Below are 19,861 nucleotides of genomic sequence, written 5' to 3'. Positions count from 1 at the left end.
ACTGAGCTATTCTAGTAGATTATTCTACTATTCACTCATTTGATGTTATTAAACTGGTCTAATGATGCCACACATGAAACAAATCCAAACTGGGAGCTGGTCCAACAGATGAGGGGCCTGAAAGCTCAAGGCTCTGCCTCCCATTTTACTTTTAGATATCCTAATAAACAAAAGTAAACCAGCAGTCTGAGAGCAAAGTGCTCTATTGGGGTGATATGGTTTTATAAGGTTATTAAGATAAGATGGGGCCTGATTATTCACGACTTTGTACGTGATGAGAAGAATTTAAGCCAATGAAGAGTATGGGCGAAATGTGCTCTGTGTTACTAGAGCACATTGTCAGTGCTCTCACTGCAGCATTTTGGATCAGCTGAAGGCTTTTCAAAGACTTTTTAGGACAACTTGATAATAATGGTGGTGCAGCCTAGTAATAAATGCATTAATTATTAATTATTTTTACAGAGTCAGTCTAAAACAGGATATTACAAATTTTAGAGATATTGTGCAGATGGAAGAAAGTCCTACATATATGTTTAATATCTGTATACTGGAGGACATATCCTGGTCAAAAACAACTCCAAGCTTCCTCTCAGTGTTACTGGAGGCCAAGGTAATGCCATCCAGAGTAACAATCTGGTTAGGTACCATATTTCTAAATTTTTAGGGCCGAGTACAATAACCTTTGGATTTAGAAAGAGACAATTGGAAGTCATCCAGGTCTTTATGTCTTTAAGACATTCATGCAGTTTAACTATTTGGTGTGTGTTAACTCACTTAAGTTAACTCAGGAAGAAAGAAAAAGGAAGAAAAAAAGTCTAGATAAATATCAATGGTACTGAAAATAGCTGTCCATAATGCTATGTCTGTGAGATGGCTTGTGTGTTATAAGCCTATATGAGTCATTTATGAGTCATTTTTTCTCTAATGGTAAAATTTTTATTTTTAGAGAAATTTTTAGAGAAATTCATGAAGTCATTGTTGTTCATGTTAAAGTGCCTGGCTAAACAGAGCTCGGACATTTTGTCAGCCTGGCCACAGTGCTGGAGAAAAAGTTAGGGTTGTTCTTGTTTTTTTAATCAGTGATGAATAATAAGCTTTACAGTGGGCTTTAAAAAAAACAAAACAAAGCAGTAAACTATCTTTCCAGGCTAAATGATCTTCTAAATTAGTGAGGTGCCATTTCCTCTCTAGCTTACAAGTTATATCCTTTAGATCAGCGGTCCCCAACCTTTTTTGCACCATTGACCAGTTTAATGTATTTTCACAGTGTCGGGAGTAAATACAACAAAATAAAATGATACGACCAAGACAAAAACTGTGGTATTTTGTAAATATAATAATAAACCCGAATTCACTGTGTAATTGTGTAACTTTATTAGCAGTGTCCTCCTGAAATGCACCAACAACATTGAGAGTAACATCCTCCTCTCTGCCGCTCAATGCTCTCTGGTCGGTATGGTAATGCACAAAAATTTATTTCAAAATAAGACACACAACTACAACCTGGGAAAAGACCCAGGGAAACCCCCCTCCCAACTCACTGTACATATATATAGCACTGACGTGATCCCTGTTGTGAATAAATCTCCTTTTGTTCTCTTAGAAAGAACTGTCTGCGCGTGAGTCCGTTCAGTAGCCATGACACCACTGCTGGCACTGTCATCTCATTAGAGGGCCACTTTAGTGTTCAAATAGTACAAAACAAACAAGAAAACGCCCTCCAATATTTCCAAAAATTGTTTTTTTATATTTCAAATATTGTATAACAAGACAAAACTGCAAATGTGAACCTATTTTTTGTTTTCTCATCACTCCTTACTAACTGAAGCTTTTTACACACTGGTACTCTCTTTCTGGTCAGATGTGGCAGCACTTCTGCTTTAATTTTGTTTGTATTTAACAAAATAAAAATGCAGACATAAGTGTACAAATTAGTTTTCGACTGCTGCTGAAAATTGTTTTCTTTACAAATAACTCTCTTACTGCCAGTCCCTCAACATGTTTGTACTGTTTGCTCATATTATCTTCATATTAAATAATTTTTAGCCTTTCAAAGAACTTGTTTTAACATCAACAACAAACATCAACAACAAACAAATCCTCCCTAACTTTAAGGGCCAAATTGCATTATATTTTTTCACGTCAATATACCTGCTGTAGGGGGTGACATGGACTGCAAGTGGCCACCGGGCTACAAGTTTGAAGCCCCTGATTTAGGCCATACTGAGTGTTCACAAGAGCACATGTCATCTCAAATACAGACTTTATAACACAAATATTAAATGAAATGGTAAGGCATCCTAACAGACCCTGAATGCATCGCATACATATTGATATTGTTTTGTCCTCTTAGGTGTGACAAAAAGCCAAACAAACCTCGTCAAAGTTCAGATCAATGTCTTATTAAACTATGAGAAAGAATTAGCATTCATTATGCCATGGTCTTAGAAAAAGTACATTTAAACTGAATCCTTTCAGTTTTGGAGTAACTTTGCCAGAATTAGCAAAACCAGAGACTCAAAACATTCTTTTCAAAAGGTTTTTTTTTTAACCATAAGGTGGCAGACTTTTACCAGAAATTTTAAGTCTAGCACAACATGATTCAATCTTTTCTTCTATGTAAGAAGAATATTTCATAAGAAATTATTCCATTGTGTACTTGTCAGGGCCCTGGGACTGGGCGACCCAGGACCCCTGGGCAGTCGTGGACCTGTGTTATTATTATGTATTGTTAGTGTTGCTTCCCCTTCTCTGTGCTTGTACATGTGTGTGTGTGTGTGTGTGTGTGTGTGTGTGTGTGGGTGGCTGTGTGTCTGAGTACTTGTTTATAGGCGCCGTCAGGCCTGGGGGGTGTGGCCCTGCCGCTATTGTTTCCCGCAGGAGGAGCGTGGAAGGCTTGGAGAGCAGCGAGCACCGGGGGGTGCTGACACGGGAGCAGAGAGCACTTGGAGGACACGACACGGGAGTCTGGGGAAAAACACGGGGATTTATTGTTGTTTGATATCACCCTCTGTAAATAAACGCACTGCTTGAACTTTGAGCTCCGCGCCTGGGTCCTCCTTTCCCACATTCCCCCACGGTCTGCCGTCGCAGCCCGTGACAGTACTGGTGTTGCGTGTGTGTGTGTGTGTGTGTGTGTGTGTGTGTGTGGTCTTGCTCTTGAGAAGCCAGCGTGCACGGGGCCTCACTCAGTAATAACCTGGTTAAGAGCTACTTGGTCAGTTAGTGTGTGAAGCAGCCCTGAGAGTTTAGAGCTGATGTGATTTGTTTGAGCCTAATGTTGTTTTAGTGCTGCTAGTGAGGAGCTTGGGTTTGTTTCTCTTTTGTTTAACCATTTCTTTTTTCTTTTAGGATATTTAGGTTTGTTTTTAGCTGATACAGTGACACAGCCATCTCTTCATGTTGGATTTGTTGTCTGATGGTGTGCTATGTTCTTTATATATCATTTTTGTCTGACCTGTCAGGGACTACAGATGCAAAATAGCCTTCTGGATAAATCTGGCATATTTACATTGGTATATGTTCATCAATATGCACTGTCCTTTTTAAATAAAAATATAAATAAATAATGAAAGCTTACTCTTTATGTACACCACTCAGTTTGACTTCTGTCTTTCCTGGCTCTTACTTCTCATTTCATCTTCTAGCCCTTGTTTGGGGACGTAACAATTGGTTAAGACATTTGCCCTTCATGAAAAAGATCCCTAATTTCAGATGTTTATATCTCAGGGGGCATAAGCTAATATGTGCCTCATATTGGTCTCAAGCCTGGGTAAATGAGAGCATCAGGATCAACATCCAGCATAAAGTCAGTGGTAAATCAAATATACGGATGTACTGTGAGGGGAATAAGGAGCATCCAAATACCTTTTATTTTTATTTTGAAAAATGACTTTGAAACAAATATCTGGTTGTTTGTTTTTGTGTTTTAATCTGTGCTTTCATAGGTACCAAAGTAAATTGGTGAATAACATGAATCACATATGTTTAACATTATCTTGAATAACGTTGGTATCAGTCCACTCCATTTCAAGTCAGAAGCTGATATTCTTGAGTTCCCAGTCAGAATTTTCAAATGGACCTTTAAGTCATATTTCCAACTCGGAAAGTTGGAGCTTTCCCAATAACTCTGTGTTCACAATCCAAGATAGCAGCAGTGCACATAAACAGCAGTAAAACTGTCAACCTTGTAATCTGTACTGCAACTGCTGTGTATAATAAGCTGGGCCAGTTCCCAACAACTGTCGCCTCAAGGCACAACCAGCCGAAGTCCCCTTTCTGTCAGCGTAAAGGAGTTTAACTACATATTTAAAACCTACATGATAAAGAAATGCTGCTGAAGAAATTTAAAAAGTAAATAATCTGTCAGTGCGACTTTTTCTTCTTAAATTGGAAGAAATAAGCGTGTGCAGTTACAGAAAAAGTTCTGGTAGCTCATAGCTCAGACTGTCTTGTAATTATGACACAGAAAGTCACTGAGTTCTGGTGTACGATGAGCAGTGTTGGGTAAGTTACTTTAAATTAGTAACTTAATTACATTACTAGTTACTTCTATCAAAAGTAACTCAGTTACTTCAAGTTACTCGTTACTTTCAAAGTAACTAGTTACTAGGGAAAGTAACTTTGGTTTTACTCAGAATTCTCTTGTTAATGTGTTGCTTCCGTAACTGGATACCCAGCAAGATTGCCAGTCTTCTAGCTTGCTTACTTGCCACAAGTGCACTTAGCCACCTACCAATAAGAAAGGAAAAAATAATGTACACATTTCCACGAGAGAAATCCCACGCCTGATTCTATCCTAGCCTGCTTTTTACATCCAACACAAAAACTGCAGTTGTGGTGCTTTCGATTGTACTCAGAACTCGGAAATTCTGCCTTCTGAATAGGAAGATGTAGGTAACACCAGACTGCAGATGAGCTGCATACAGAGCTGGACTGGGACAAAAAAATCGTCCCGGGCATTTTGACCACCATTATAGGAAAAATCATAAAGCCTTTGAATGAAAATAAACACTGTTGTGACAGTGATGTACACTGTTCTGATGGTATATATGTATCAATTGTTTGTTGTAAGATTTAGATAATTATTTTTTTAAAAGTGAGACATTTTAAATGAGAATAAGAAAGTATTTCCTTGTGCCCCCCTTTCCCTTTTAATTCCCTACATGGACCCCTGGCAACACTTTGCTAGACCCGCCCCTGCACAGTTACCAGCTGTCAGCTGCTTAGAAAAGGATCCTGGTATTATTTGTCTCTCAGAAACAGTTCATAACTTCTCTTCAACTCAGTCATGTTAACTAAAAGGTAAACCTGTTTCTCCATCACAGCTCTGATGATTCAGTAAGGACATCTCCTGGTTTCATCTTCATGTTTCCCTCTCACCACATATTCAAACCGATATCATGACCAGCAGGTTTACAGCTGTGGCTCCAGCAAACATCAGCTGATACTAGAAATTAATATTAAATAAATTCTAACAACAGTTGATCAAGCTTAAAAGTGCTGCTGTTGTTTACCGCGACATCCGCTGGTTTCCTCTTTCTGGTGCAAAGTGGGCGATAAACAAACAAGAGAGAAAAGCCGATCAGCTGATCATTGATCAGTTTCATGATTGAAGTAGAAACAGGAGAGGGAGGGTGAGAGGATGAGAGAAGAAGAGGCAGCTGTGCAGCGTAAACACAGAATAACTCCAGCTTTGTGGCTTTTTCATTGTAGCTGAAGTCCGGGACAAACTGTTCCTTTTCACCTCAATATGAACACGCAATATTTTCTCTGAATACAAGACGATTCCGTTTTTTACGGGACGGTTGGCAACTCTAATAATTAACCTTATGAACAAAATAAAGTTCAACATCAGTAACATAGCACCCACCCAGCTGTATAGAAACTCCGTCATGCTAGCTAGCACGCAGTACGAAAAAGTCAGCATAACGAAAATAAACTCCACCTAAACTTGGTTCATATCTGACCCAGATGGACTGCAGGTTATATCTTCTTACCTGAAGTTCAGTTCACCTGACACTTGTAACAGCAGTCTGGCGAGGAAGGAGCGGCTAGCCGGTCCAGCGGGCATGTGGTGTGGAGGTTAGCCGGATAACACGGAGCCAGTCAGTTAAATTAAACAACAGACCTTTATTCCTTGTCAGCAACATAAGACCATACAAGCCAGGTCTCCACGGCTCTACACTGTCCGTACATACATGTGCGGGGATCGGTAGTTGCCGGTGCCAGGCCGTTACAATGGTGAGGTCTATCCTGAGAACAGAACACGAGCAGCATGTAATGGCTGCCACGCTATACTCACACACCCCCTAGGAGACTCCCCCCCTAGTGGTGCTATAACCCAAAAGGTTTGTTACATCACCCCCCCGGCAATTCGCAGGCTGTCCTCAGCCGGACCCAGGTGACCCTCCTCCCGCTACCCCCTTTCACTATACATAGCTACATTAGGTAGTAAGCAGGCTGCGGAGGAATTGTTATACAGCATCGGTACAGTCAATACAATCAATAAACAAAAGTAGTATTTGCCGGCAATTGGGAGGCTGTCCTCAGCCGGACCCCAGGTGACCCTCCTCCCACTACCCCCTTTCACTATACAAAGCTACTTTAGGTAGTAAGCAGGTTGTGGAGGTACACCCTTACGGCATTGGTACAGTCAATAAACACAATTAGTGATTGAAGCAAACAATACAGAACATGCAGTGTTACTGGCTAGTCATCCTCTGGAGATGGTCCTAGACAAGGGAAAAACAGTCAAAAGTACAACACATCCCGTTGCTCAAATCAGTACAACAGAAAACCAAACCAAAAGCCTCTCACGGGCTGCGGTGATGAGGGTTCAGTGGAACAGAACAAGTAATCATCCCTTGCGAACAGAATAATTGCATCACATACATCTTGCATGAAACCAACCCTCAGTCAACATCAAGATTGTCCGTATGATAACAGTTAGTCCACCTGGTACCCGTCCAACCAGCGGTCATTACGGGGCACCGGCGGGGTTCGTTGGGGAGATGGCCGCTCTCCTGGCTCTCCCGTAGCTCCATGATCCAAACACTTCAGCAGGCTCTTCTGCAGCTCCAGCGAAGCCTGTAAGCAAACTCGTGGCTTCTCAACCTCCCCTTTCAAGTTTACCACTTCAAGGTTGAGGTAAAGAGGTGTAGAGTGAGGGATGATGTACTTTGTCAGGCCAGGCGCCTCAGCATCCGGGTCGCAGCCATCTTCCTCACTCCTCGTGTCTGCGTGGGACGCCATTTTAAAAGTGTGGAAACAACTCGCTCCCACAAAAGTTATGGCGAAGTGAAAAGAGCGTTCACACACAGTACCTAAGCGCATATATCAGTCAGACCGAGAGCGTCCATGCACACTCTGATGCTTCAATGCTTTACACAAAACAACACGTCCCTCTGAATAAACACTGAGTCAAAGTCACTGCAGCATTAGCCTTAGCTTTAGCGTCGCCGATGTCGTAACGGTCCAACAGCACTGAGTTGGCGGTCCGACGGACCGTACAGTTACTCACGGAGTACTCCCCCTCGCAGGCGAGCGTGTCAAGCGATGGGTCGGCGCTCTTCCATGCCTGCAAATATCGTTGAAATCCCGGGGGGGTCGGCTCCTTCACGGGGTCCTATCGGCCCGGCCAATACAGCCAGACGAAGAGAAAAAAAAAACAAGCCACCTCAGCCGAAGTGTCGATCGTTGAAAAACACGGAAAAAACATCCGAGCCCACCGTCTGTCAGTCCGGATGACGATGAAGATCCAGAGAACAATGTTCGGGCGCCACTTTGTAACAGCAGTCTGGCGAGGAAGGAGCGGCTAGCCGGTCCAGCGGGCATGTGGTGTGGAGGTTAGCCGGATAACACGGAGCCAGTCAGTTAAATTAAACAACAGACCTTTATTCCTTGTCAGCAACATAAGACCATACAAGCCAGGTCTCCACGGCTCTACACTGTCCGTACATACATGTGCGGGGATCGGTAGTCGCCGGTGCCAGGCCGTTACAATGGTGAGGTCTATCCTGAGAACAGAACACGAGCAGCATGTAATGGCTGCCACGCTATACTCACACACCCCCTAGGAGACTCCCCCACTAGTGGTGCTATAACCCAAAAGGTTTGTTACACACTCTCGGACCAGCGCCGCTTCGGGTCTCTCCTCTTGCCTCCCTTTTCCTTCATCCACCTGCTGGCTTCCACCACTTGCTAATGTTTTTGAATCTGTGGAAGCTCTGCGATAGCCACCACACGAAGTAACGAATAACGAGCCTATCTAAATCCCAGTAACGAGTAATGCATTCCTGGTTTTGGCATAATAACTAGTTACCGTGCTCGTTACCACAATAATTAGTTACTGTAACGCGTTACTTAATAACACGTTAGTCCCAACACTGACGATGAGTATAGCAAAAGCTGTAATGTTTGACAGAAAATTTTGTCAAACGTCCAGAACTGATGTCCTCCTTCACATTTTCCAAAGCCATGAAGCTGGGCCAGATTGGAGTCTTTGCTGGTCCAATTCTGGCCCATGTGCCTTATGTTTGATACCCCTGCCAAAAGCAAGGGTCTAGGTTCTACTTGCTGAATTGTTAGTGATGCCTGAGCAGTGCTTCCTAATCTAAATTTTTCTGAATTTGTTGCTGTGCTAGACTGAACACAGGAGTGTATCCCTCACAGCTCCAGATCCCAAGGCAGCTGAAAGACCTCTCTTGTTGAACTGTATACACTCACTCAGCTCCCCATCCTGTGTTTCAGAGTGGTACTAGATAAGATTAAAGCCGGCCCTGTTTCAACTTGGTAGAAATGCACAGACCTCTTCGCTATGATCATATACTGGTTCTCTGTTTTTCAGGTCTAGGTCATTTTCTGGACCAAGCACTTCTGGATGGATGCAAACTGCATTTCGTTGCCCTGTACCTGTGCATGTGCAATGACAATAAAGTTGAATTCTATTCTATTCTATTCTATTTTCGAAGGTTTAAAATCTTTTAATGCTTTTTCCTTTGATATTTCAGATATTTTAACATTGAAGTCTGATTGAAATGTTTTGTTTTGGAGCCAGGTTTAAGTGGGCATGAGAGGAACTTGGTTTTGTTTGATATCAGAAAACGTGATGATGTGTGTTCAAAACCTCTTTCCTGCTTCAGATTAAGGTTTAACGACTATTTCACACAATTTCTGGGGAAACCATCAGAAGCACAAATACGCATTTACAGATGCTAACTACAACTAACTAACTGTAACTAACTAAGTACGATAAGTAAGCCAGCTTTGAAATACACATGAAGACTTGATGAATCTGGCTGATCAGCAGGATAATCGCTGGCTGCTGCTGTCATGATTAAGCAGCTCTGCCACATTTAAAGAGCTCTCACATCAGTCGCCATGTCTTTCAAACCAAGCCGGTCAATTCCCCTTTAAATTTTTTTTTTTTTTTTTGGGGGGGGGGAGACACTGGTGCAGTTCTGTCCGGGGCTGAGGGTGAGTAGGGGAGATGTGTATGTGTCTGTGTGGAGGGGGGATACCTCAGTTTGACATATATCCCAGGAGACACGCGTGTTTTCATCATGTAGAGGCAGCCAGAGAGCCGAGCTAAGTCACATTCAGCTTTAAACTTCCATCCGGCCTGAAGCTCACGCTGCCGTGACTGCAAACAGCGGCTTCTCTGCAGAAACAAGCAAAACAAATTACACGCAGGTAAGCACGTCACCGGGTTTAGGGCCGCTAACGCAGAGAATAGGTGTGCTCATTATTTTTACATGCTGACCCAACGTCGAAGTCTCTGCGCACAGGAAAACTTTGGTGTTTTGGTCGACCAACAGCGGGTGGCGAGCTTCACAGTTTCTTTCACAGCGACATTACAGGGTGCGTGGACGCAGACGCGCTGCTCATCTTTCAGAACCAAGGACAGAGGCTGCTGCGTAGTTTGAAACCAGAGGCTTTCCCCAGCGGCCCAGCACTCAGCTCCACCGCTGCTGCTTTGAAGGATACACTGACTCACTGTAGTTTGTCAGCGCATACCTTCGAAGCTTCGAAAATTACATCGTTATCACTGTTTTCTTTTCTTTCCTGATTTTCCAGACGCTACAGGCTCCTCCTTGTTTGCCATTTCCGATAGAAACGTGTTTAGTCAGAGTACAGAGCTGGCATGAGAGAAAGCCACGAATGCGTGAAAATATTTAAAGAGAAATAGAGAAGAAACTTGAGGAATATCAGCGGTGGGGCATTCTTTCTCCAGTACAGTTAGATATTGTTTTATGTGAATCGCAGAAAGAACAAAAGTGAGACGGCACGGTGTAAAACAGGTTAGCATTGTATTGTAAATGGATTAATAACTCATGCTTGCTAAATATTATTTCATGTTCTCTGCATGGAACAGTGTCTGTGTCTCTGCAGGAACTGTAGTGAGATTTCTCCACAGCTTTTCGTGTGCCTGCAGGAGATGGATCAACTTTAAGCGTTCAACAGTGACATTTACTAAGCCAGAGAAATAACTGAGAAATTAACATTTTGCTGGACCGGACTTTACCACTGTTAAAAATTTCTCCATTTGTGGATAATGGCTCTCAAAGTTGTTCGCGGGGAGTCCCAAAGGGCTAGGAATTGCTTTGTAACACTTTCCAGACTGATAGATGTCAGTGGCTTTGTTTTGTTTCTAAGTTGTTTCTTTAGATGATGGTATGGTCAATCTGTCTGTCACTGTTAAAATTATAAAAACTGTGAAAAAAAGTGACAGTTTTGCTTTTGTATCTGCAGGAATTCCAATGCCTAAGTGAAATTTCTCCATAATTAGTCTTGTATCTGCAGGAGATGGGCTCAGTTAGAGCATCAGTAACATTTACTGAGCCAGAGACACTCTGTAACTATTTGAGACTTTATATTTTTGGTTTAATTTTGTTTGCTGGCCAGGATATTAAACATTCAAACTTCACTGCTTTTGGCTTTTAATTAAGAACACTTTGAAGTCATAGAGCAGTATTCCAGCTGGAACCACCTCTGTGCTGTTTTAACAGAAAAAGCTTCATTTTATTTTAATTACATGAATTCTAAAGATTATCAGTCCTTTCAAGTTATGAAGCAAATTATTTAAATGATGTTTTGTGTGCATTTCCTTTCCATGTAAAGTCTCAAGCACAAATACACAGTTTGGCTAAAAGTAAGGTGATCTGTAAGCTCATTGTATCAATGGTGTAAATGTTGGGAAAATTAGATTTTTTGTGTAGCTTCTGTCGGGCTGCAGACTGACAGAGAGAGCAGTGTGCACGCTCGTTAATGCAGTCAGGACTCTCTCCAGCTTTTTGAACTCATTTGGAGACTCTCTGAATGATTTACAAATCTGTCTTGGATTATATAAACACGCTCCATTTTCATGTTGCTTATATGCCAATGTTTCTTCTTTTTAATATTGTCTTTTACAGCACTGTGAAAAAGTATTTGCCTGTTTTTTAGTTTTTTGCATATTTGTCACACTTACATATTTCACATCATCAGACAAATGTTCAGGTTAAACAAAGATAACCAGAGTTAATACAAAATCCAGTTTTTAAATGATGGTTTTATTTTTTTAAAAATCAGGAAGGGGCAGATACTATTTCGCAGCACTTTTTATCTGATTTAATGCACTCACTAACAGATGGACTGTGACTCCATTTTACAGGAACAGAAGAATGGCAGCTACATACATCCTCCTCTTCACTTTGTGGGTCTCTACAGCCTTCACCACAGGACTGATCTGCCCTCAGCTCTGCACCTGCTCGGTTAAATACAGCCGTCTCTTTGCAGATTGCTCCTACAAGGAGCTAGATAAAGTCCCAGAGGGTTTTCCTCCCAGTGTTGCGACCATTAGTCTCTCTGCTAATAAAATCAGTGTACTACTTCTGGGGACATTTGACAATGTCACCAGGTTGATTTCCTTGTGGATGTCACACAATGAGATTGTGTCCATTGAACAGGGGGCGCTTGTGCCTTTGGTTCATCTGCAAAACTTAGACATCAGCCACAATAAAATAGTAGACTTTCCTTGGGAGGATCTACAGAACCTCACAGGACTGTATATGCTGAAGATGAATCACAATGAGATGGTCAGCCTGCCAATGGACGCCTTCTCCAACCTGAAAGATCTGAAGTCTCTTCGGCTCAACAATAACAGATTTGTGACCATAGCTGAAGGAACATTTGAAGGTTTGCTGTCTTTGTCACATTTGCAGATTTATAATAATCCATTCGCTTGCACCTGCTCCCTGGAATGGTTCAGAGTTTGGATTTCAACAACCACGATATCACTCACTGAGCACAGCCCCATCACTTGTGCAACACCAGAGAAATTTAAAGGAATGGAGATCAGGAAACTGCCTGAGACAAAATGTACAAGCCCCAATGTCACAGTATGGACTGAGTCAGATAATGCACAATTCTATGAGGGCAGCAAACTGGTCTTGACTTGTGATTTCAAAGGAAACCCAAAACCACTAGTCCTGTGGAGCATTCACAGCAAAAGCCGAAAACAGGAGCTGGCTTTGTTGTTCACTGAGGAGGGCTCTGCAGAATCCAGCGAGGACTCCTCGGTGTCCTACGAGTCGGATTCAGTCAAAGTCTTTAATAACGGGACACTTCTCGTTTCAAACCTCAGGAAGGAAGATGGGGGCAATTACAGCTGCTCTGCCACAAATGAGCTTGGAAGAGCGGAGGATTCAGTTTTAGTTGAGGTGATGGCGCTGTCTACACCAACACCCACGAAGCAAATGACCACAGTACCCACTTACACTAAAACAAACCCATCTACACACCAGGAAACAGTCAAAGCATCTGCTTTTAATGCCGTGCAGAGAAAAAAAATTACGAGCATCATACCCACTCACCCACCAACTGCAGACAGCGTTTCCAAACCTAATGAGGATTTAACAAAATATCTGTCTAGCAAATGTGGCTTGACGGCTAATACGAGCTATATTTCAAGCCCTGTCTCAAACGGGAGTCTAGATGACATTAAATATATGTTTGACTTTGGTGTGATTGCATTAGGAGTGTCAGAAACACAGGCAACAGTGCGACTCAATCCTCTTCTCATGGCCAGACAAAAGGGCAACCAGGCAGCTGATGCCACCTCTGACAACAAAGAGCACCACGGCCTTCCAGACATCTCAGAAAAAGCCCCTTCAAATGGCTTGTATCTGTGCGTCACCGCGGACCTAAAACATTCTGCCGTGCAATGGTCGAAGATCAGGGATGGCGTCAACTCATATCAGTTCAGCGGTTTGCGACCAGGCACCAACTACTCCCTCTGCCTGACCTACAGAGGGGAGGACTGTGAGGTCCACGTGCTGTTCACCACAAGAAGGAAGGTGCCAAACCTTTTCATCATCATCTCAGTCAGCATCTGCCTCCTGACCGTGTCCACTGTGCCTCTGCTCGGGGCTACGTGCTTCCACCTGGTGTACAAGTACCGCAGCAAGACCTACAAGCTGATCCTTAAGGCCAAAGACCAGTATCACATAGAGAGGAACCTCACCACCAACTTCAACATCTACGCACCTCACGCCGAGTCTCTGAAGAAGATTGACAGCAGCCAGCTGGATGAAGAGGAAGACGAGACGGAGAGCGGAGATGGGGACAAGGAGGCTGATACAGAAGAGAGTGTGGTGACCGACTCCTTTACTTTGTCTCAGTGCAGGGGAAATTTGGACGACTGTGAGGTGGGATCTGAGTACAGTGACAGGCTGCCTCTGGGAGCTGAAGCAGTGAATATTACAACTAATTACAAATATCCCAGTCAGTAACTTGTCTCTACCTGTGATATAATGTAACTTGCTTTCGTAACATCCCCACCACCTCAAAATTACAATCCCACACAACTAAACGACATCCTCCAGAATGATTGTATTTGTTTCATTAATACTGATTGTAATTAACATATCAGTTATATTCTCACCTTTCTCTGATGCTCCATTTTTTAGCAATTATGTAAATATTAGCTGCGCAAGACCAGTCTCCATGGAATTTAACCCAAACCATGATAATTTAAATCAAAAGGTTCCACGGAGGAGCTGAAACACAGTGTCCTGGTTTAAATTATCGTAGATGATGCCTTTGGAAACCATATTTCCCCTAAAATATGACTACTGATCTAGTTTATGAATAATAAACTACATCAGTTAATCAGTTAATCCAAGATAATTAAATTATGAATTTAATTATCTTGGATCCAGGATTGTTTATCATTTGTTTATTAATTGTTATGTTGCTTCATTTGTTGGTGCCATTCAGTTTCATAGAAATATGACTTTACTATACTCGCTTGAAACAACAATCCATGCTGCAGCATTCAGTGATTGGATGGGCAACTGGTTGCCTGTCTATTGATCACTTGTGGAAATTTTCCAGACACTCCAGTGCAGCAAATAGGATAACAATGCGCTGATAAAATCCCCTCCATCAAAGCAGGAATTGTCTGTACACTTCTACCTTGTTAAGAGATGACTTGAAAATTATTATTTTAAAATTTGGAAAGAAGTTTCTCTTCTTGGTGAGAACATGATTATCGCCATGGTGACCATTGATTGATCTTAGCACTAAACAACTAAAGGTAAAAAGAGTTCATTTGGTTATTTTCACACATGTAAGAGAAAATAGGGGATTGTCTGTACAGATGTGTATTTACTACTAAAAACACTCCTCCTGCACATTGTGAGGAGCGTGCAGGAGGCAGGATGTGATGTTCATCACCGGGCACACTATCACCTGCTCTGTTCACACGTGGGCAAACCACGCAGTGTGTAGACTTTCTAATATCACGCTTGTAGGGTGAAGTGTATTTAATGCAGAGATCTGTTCTGCCTGGTGAAGTTCGAGGTTACAGTGAATTTACGAAAACTGTAATAAAAAGTTGGAGAAAGTTGGAGAAAGAAAGCAAACTGAAAAGCATAGAGGAAGTATGCACTGTGACCACATCTGCAGAATTCCTGATTTTCTTCTTTGAATAAAAAAAATCTTTTAAATTTTTAAATGTGCACCTAGATACTAGGGGTGCAACGATACTCGTATCGATATTGAACCGTTCGATACAGTGCTTTCGGTTCGGTACGCATATGTATCGAACAATACAAAATTTTTAATTTATTTTATCAACTTTCTTTCTTACGATGCTGTCTGTGTTGAGCGCTCAGTGGATCTCCACTAGGCGGAGTAGTCGAACGCAGATTCACTGAGCGCAGGGCGAGCTGGCGAGACAGAAGTTAAGCTCTCCTTGCAACATGGCAAATTGAACCTCCCCCACCCTCATTCAGATCTGGCGTTTGGAACTATTTTGGTTTTCATGTGACGTATGACCCTGAAGGTAAGTGCGTCATGGACAAAAGTAAAACAGTATGTTGGATGTGCCAGGCAATGCTCAATTACATTGGTGGGAACTAGTGTGTTAGCGCAATTAGCTCGTTAACGTGTTGGCCGTCCAGCCCCACGCACAGGGCGATCCGCGGTAGCTCGTTAACGGAGATTTGCCGTGTTGTGGCTTTAACGTCATTTCAACGAGATTTACGCTGACAGCACTAGTGGGAACACAACGAATATGACTGCACATTTACTCCGACAGCATCTTAGTGCAAAAACAAGTGGAAGCAGACAAAAACAACAAGCACGCATGCTACAAACTTTAGCCGAGTCATTTAGACAGCCGTTAGCACATGATTCTCCTTATGGGGACCCGATATGTTTAATATGCTGCTGAGAATATAGCCCAGAAGAAGCGTATAGTATAGCTTTTATTTTGGAAAGAGCCATTTCTCTGTAATAAACTCTCTTTTCCAAAGATGAGTGATTCCTCAATCAGATTTTTTTTATTTTATTACTTTGTTGTTTCAGCAACATTAAATTTAAAAACTGTACTTTTGGGGTAAAATATATATTTATAATTTTAATAAATGACAAATTAAAAACGCATGAACATTTTTTTTGTATCGAAAAAATATCAAACCGTGACACCAAAGTATCGAACCGAACCGTGAATTTTGTGTATCGTTGCACCCCTGCTAGATACAGATCTACACGAAAATACACATAGTGATAGACAATCACGGGGAGCAAGTATACTATTCAAACGTCTTTTTAAAAATTTATTTCAGTACTGGTGATCTTGAGAAAGAAAAAAAAGCCCCACAAAACATGCACAGACTTGACCAAATTTTAGTAACTCTATCCCAGTAAATGCTGTTTACATAAAATCAGAAAGTTACGAGTTAAAAATTCACAGTATGACCAAAAGAGCAAGAATAAAATCTTTTGTGGTGTGAAGGTAAAATTTCCACAGTAGGGATTGAATATCTATTAATAATTTCAAAGTGCACACTATGACTAACCAACACTAAGTCCTGCATGTAAATGTTTTTTCAGACCAGTTATTCAACGGTTATATCCACGTTTACATGAGTGCAGGTATGACAAGAAATGGAAGCCTATGTAACCTCAGAAACGTTGATATCTCATTCATTTTTAAGCACTGTTGCTAAACCTGTTTCTAGATAACAGTAGGCAGGTTATGGATGAGAGCACACGTTTCTGCCTGTCAGGATGAGTACAACAGTCACAATCAAGGTTTGATTAAGGGAAAAAAATGACTTGTGTCACATATGAATTGCAGCGCAAAGCAATGTGCGTAGTGAAATCAGTACTAATAAATATGCCTATGTTCTGCTTTAAAGTAAATGTGTGTGCTTCTATTAGGAGTGTAGTGGCTTAAAATAGAAATTTAATAAAAAATCACTTAATGGAGTTTAAATGTTAATGAAAACTGTGTTGTTTCATAAAAAAAAGATCAAATCTTTGTGTACTGCAGCTGTGAGCATTTTGTTCAGCTATACGGTAAACATGTCCAATAAGGAGAAGTGTGTTGACTCCAAATATAAGGCTGCTTTAAACAGACTCGATCGTGATAAAATGTAGACACCCTACTCCAAATGTAGAAGCAGTGTGGAGCAGGGAAATTATTTTACTGCTATTGTTAAATAATCATCATTATTACCATTGCATTAATAATAGAATTTGCAGCATTGATATTGTATTCAGAGGTTTAAACAGTGTGTGTGTTTTAGAAAGACTAAGTGCAGCAGGCTGACAGGAAGTTGCAGAGAGTTTGCAGGAGAGTTTGCAGAAGCGAAAGCAGAAGTGAAACCAGAGTCTAAGTATTCTGAGGAGCAGGTTAGACGAGGCTATTTTGAAAGTCTAGGTTATTTAAATTGTCTGTTATACTTTTATATTCTTTTACTAAGCTCTTAGTAGAGGCTCTTGATTAAAACATTTATTTAGTAGATGACATATAGTCTCAGTTAGGATGAGCCTCTGTTCTGGTGAAAGGTCAGAAGTGCAACAGGTGAATTGAGAAAGAGCATTTAAGGACAAGACAGTAAGTGAGAGGTGACATAGAGGCTGAGTGAGGTCGTGACATACACACACACAAACACATTAGTTAGACTCATTTATAGGTGAGAAGTTGGTCATGTTTGTCTCTGGAAAGAGGAACAGCGTCTGGCAGGATGTGGGGCTCGTGTTCCAGACGAGACGAAGACAACGTTCTTTTAAACTATGTTAAAAGTCATTGTGGTTGATTTGACGTATGTATATATTCTGTCGGTGACGCACGAAGGGACGTCAGTAAATCAAACCCTGATGCTATAAAAATCTGTGTATGCTTTGATTAAGTTGAAGATCAATTGCTGTCTGTGTACAGAATGGTCTTCCCACGCGTGTATTCATTAAAATCATTGTTTGACCAAGATCTTCTGGACCATGGTGGTTTGTACTCTCCTTCCTCAATAGCACCTATGAGTGTGTGTGTGCTCTGTTATTGCTCTGTTGTATCTGGGTCATGTGTCCGTCCTGCTGTTTTTCCCAGGGCACAGTGTTAGAGGACCTGCATGCTGCCTGTTGTGGAGTCACAGTATGTTGTGTCTTATAAATGGCCCAAATAATAACTTTAGATCAGTATTTCTTGTTGTCTATTTTCTGTTGTTTTTTTTTTATCCCTGTGATAAAGGAAACAGTATGTTTTTACCAAAGTGTTTAAATATTGTAACTGCCCTATGTGCCTCAATAAAGTTTGAAAAAAAACCCACATTGTTTTCCTCTCTCTCAAAATTCAAAGTGGGCTACGACATGCTGCCAGCACAGCTGTCAGTGTACCTTGGCATACCTACAGTATATTCTCCAAGTCCTTCTAATCCACATAGCAGGGGCAAAGCGCCATTCTTCAAACAAATGTCATGCTTTTGATGCCATGGTGGAGAGCACGCTAACGTGTCTAACCCTATGAAGGCCATAGCATATAATTTGTGTCATATTTATATTCATCAGATTATTCAGTAACCAGTCTTGGGATGTGGCTGGAGTCATTCCTTTCAGAACATAAATGTTTCATGACAGGATAAAGATGATCACTCAGAACAACTTTTAATTGATGCTTAGTGATGAAATGGAGCAATTGAGAGTGGACCTAAGAGAACGCCCGCAGCAAAGAAGTACCCATACAGTTCAAGCATTCTGGCCTGTACTTCTCATGTAACTTGTCCACTTGTCTGTGCACTGTGACTCATTGGAACATCTCTCTATCACTCTAATGTAATGTACCTCAACTGTCAGTCCTGTTTACTTTTAAAAAGTAATTTCTTATTCATTCAAATTTAATTTCACAGTGCACATCTTGAAGCACTAACATTGTTTTGTTAATCAGAAAACAATAATGCAATAGGTGAAATGTACATGCATGGAAGATGATGCACAAGTTCTTGTAAAAATGATCATGTGATTCCTTAAAAATGTAAGTTAAACATTAAAAAAAGAAAAACAGGAAGTAAAAGACTTTACTTCTTAGTAAAAACGTACTAATGACTAGATCAAACAAGAAAGCTGCTTAATGATTAAGATAATAAGATCAATAAACACTAAACATATGATAAATTCTGGTATTTGGAAGAGTACACAGGAGGAAATTTTTACTGTTAAATTACAGTAAAGTAGTATATTCTTACCCTGGTCAGCATGTCCTCCATTATTTACCCTTTTAGTTTATTGTCTTTCTTTAACAGTAATAAGATGTCAGCCCAGTCTGAAACATTTACATTTCAGGATATTTTCACTCACCAAGCAAGAACTGTATTAAACCATGAAAACATATAATATTTAATATATTTGCTTAATATTCTTGGTACAGTGGAACCCCGACTTACGAATACCCCATTTAACGAAAAATTCAAGTTATGAAGGCGCTTAACAGCAATATTTCTGCCCCTGTAATGGCAAAATGCCTGTGTAACGAAATCCGCTGGCTCTGATTGGCTGAGCCCAGAATGCCTACAATGCCCACAATGCCTTCCGAATCATGTGACAACCCCCTTGGCTTTTATACTTGGCTTCGCTGTTCCACTTGAACTACATATTGTTGTTACAGTTAGCAATTAGCCTATAGCCTATCGTTCACTCAAAAGGTGCAATGGGTGCTTCTACTTACGAAAATTTTCGACTTACAAAAGACCCTCGGGAACGAATTAATTTTGTAAGTCGAAATTAAAAATTATTTTTTAATGCCTTTAAAAAAATTAATATTTTTTTAAAGGCATTAAAAAATAATTTATAAAATAATTAGAATTTACAGAATTCAGCTGCATTCACCAGGAATGGGAGCAGGGGAGATGCATGCATTATTGGATAGTAATTTATAGTCATCAACAAAATAAATTCATATAAAAACTGTGAATTTTCTTTAAAAAAATATTGACATAGTTTTAAAAGAATGACTAAAAAAAGAAATATGCAAATTTACTAGCACATTATCTTTTTGCTTTTTTATTTATCTTCAGGACTTGTATGTAAAACAGCAAAC

General features: G+C 40.9%; 1 protein-coding gene and 1 long non-coding RNA gene across 3 annotated transcripts; one reads left to right on the top strand and one right to left on the bottom strand.

The window, feature by feature from the left end:
- Positions 1-1,594: 1,594 nt before the first annotated feature.
- LOC120742310 lies at positions 1,595-9,628 on the bottom strand. Its single transcript, XR_005697841.1, has 2 exons — positions 9,522-9,628; positions 1,595-2,967 (listed from the first exon to the last, which is right to left on the bottom strand). It is a non-coding gene; the product is annotated as an uncharacterized LOC120742310 (long non-coding RNA).
- Positions 9,430-14,413, top strand: LOC120742308 (immunoglobulin superfamily containing leucine-rich repeat protein 2-like). 2 transcript variants are annotated; one of them, XM_040045570.1, is made up of 2 exons: positions 9,430-9,693; positions 11,654-14,413. In XM_040045570.1, the coding sequence occupies exon 2, from the start codon at positions 11,664-11,666 to the stop codon at positions 13,770-13,772; it is 2,109 nt and encodes a 702-aa protein (XP_039901504.1). In that variant the 5' UTR covers positions 9,430-9,693; positions 11,654-11,663; the 3' UTR covers positions 13,773-14,413. The 2 variants fall into 2 exon arrangements, with proteins under 2 accessions (XP_039901504.1, XP_039901505.1); XM_040045571.1 differs by lacking the exon at positions 9,430-9,693 and adding an exon at positions 9,714-10,301.
- Positions 14,414-19,861: the final 5,448 nt, after the last annotated feature.

Source organism: Simochromis diagramma, unplaced genomic scaffold (genome assembly GCF_900408965.1).
Source record: "Simochromis diagramma unplaced genomic scaffold, fSimDia1.1 OVJJ01000079.1, whole genome shotgun sequence".
In the NCBI taxonomy this organism is placed as follows: Eukaryota; Metazoa; Chordata; class Actinopteri; order Cichliformes; family Cichlidae; genus Simochromis; species Simochromis diagramma.
This window is presented reverse-complemented; position numbering and strand designations above follow the sequence as displayed.

Bases quoted from the DNA above. Each gene is read 5' to 3' on its own strand.
- LOC120742308 (XM_040045570.1), top strand. From the start codon at position 11,664: ATGGCAGCTACATACATCCTCCTCTTCACTTTGTGGGTCTCTACAGCC.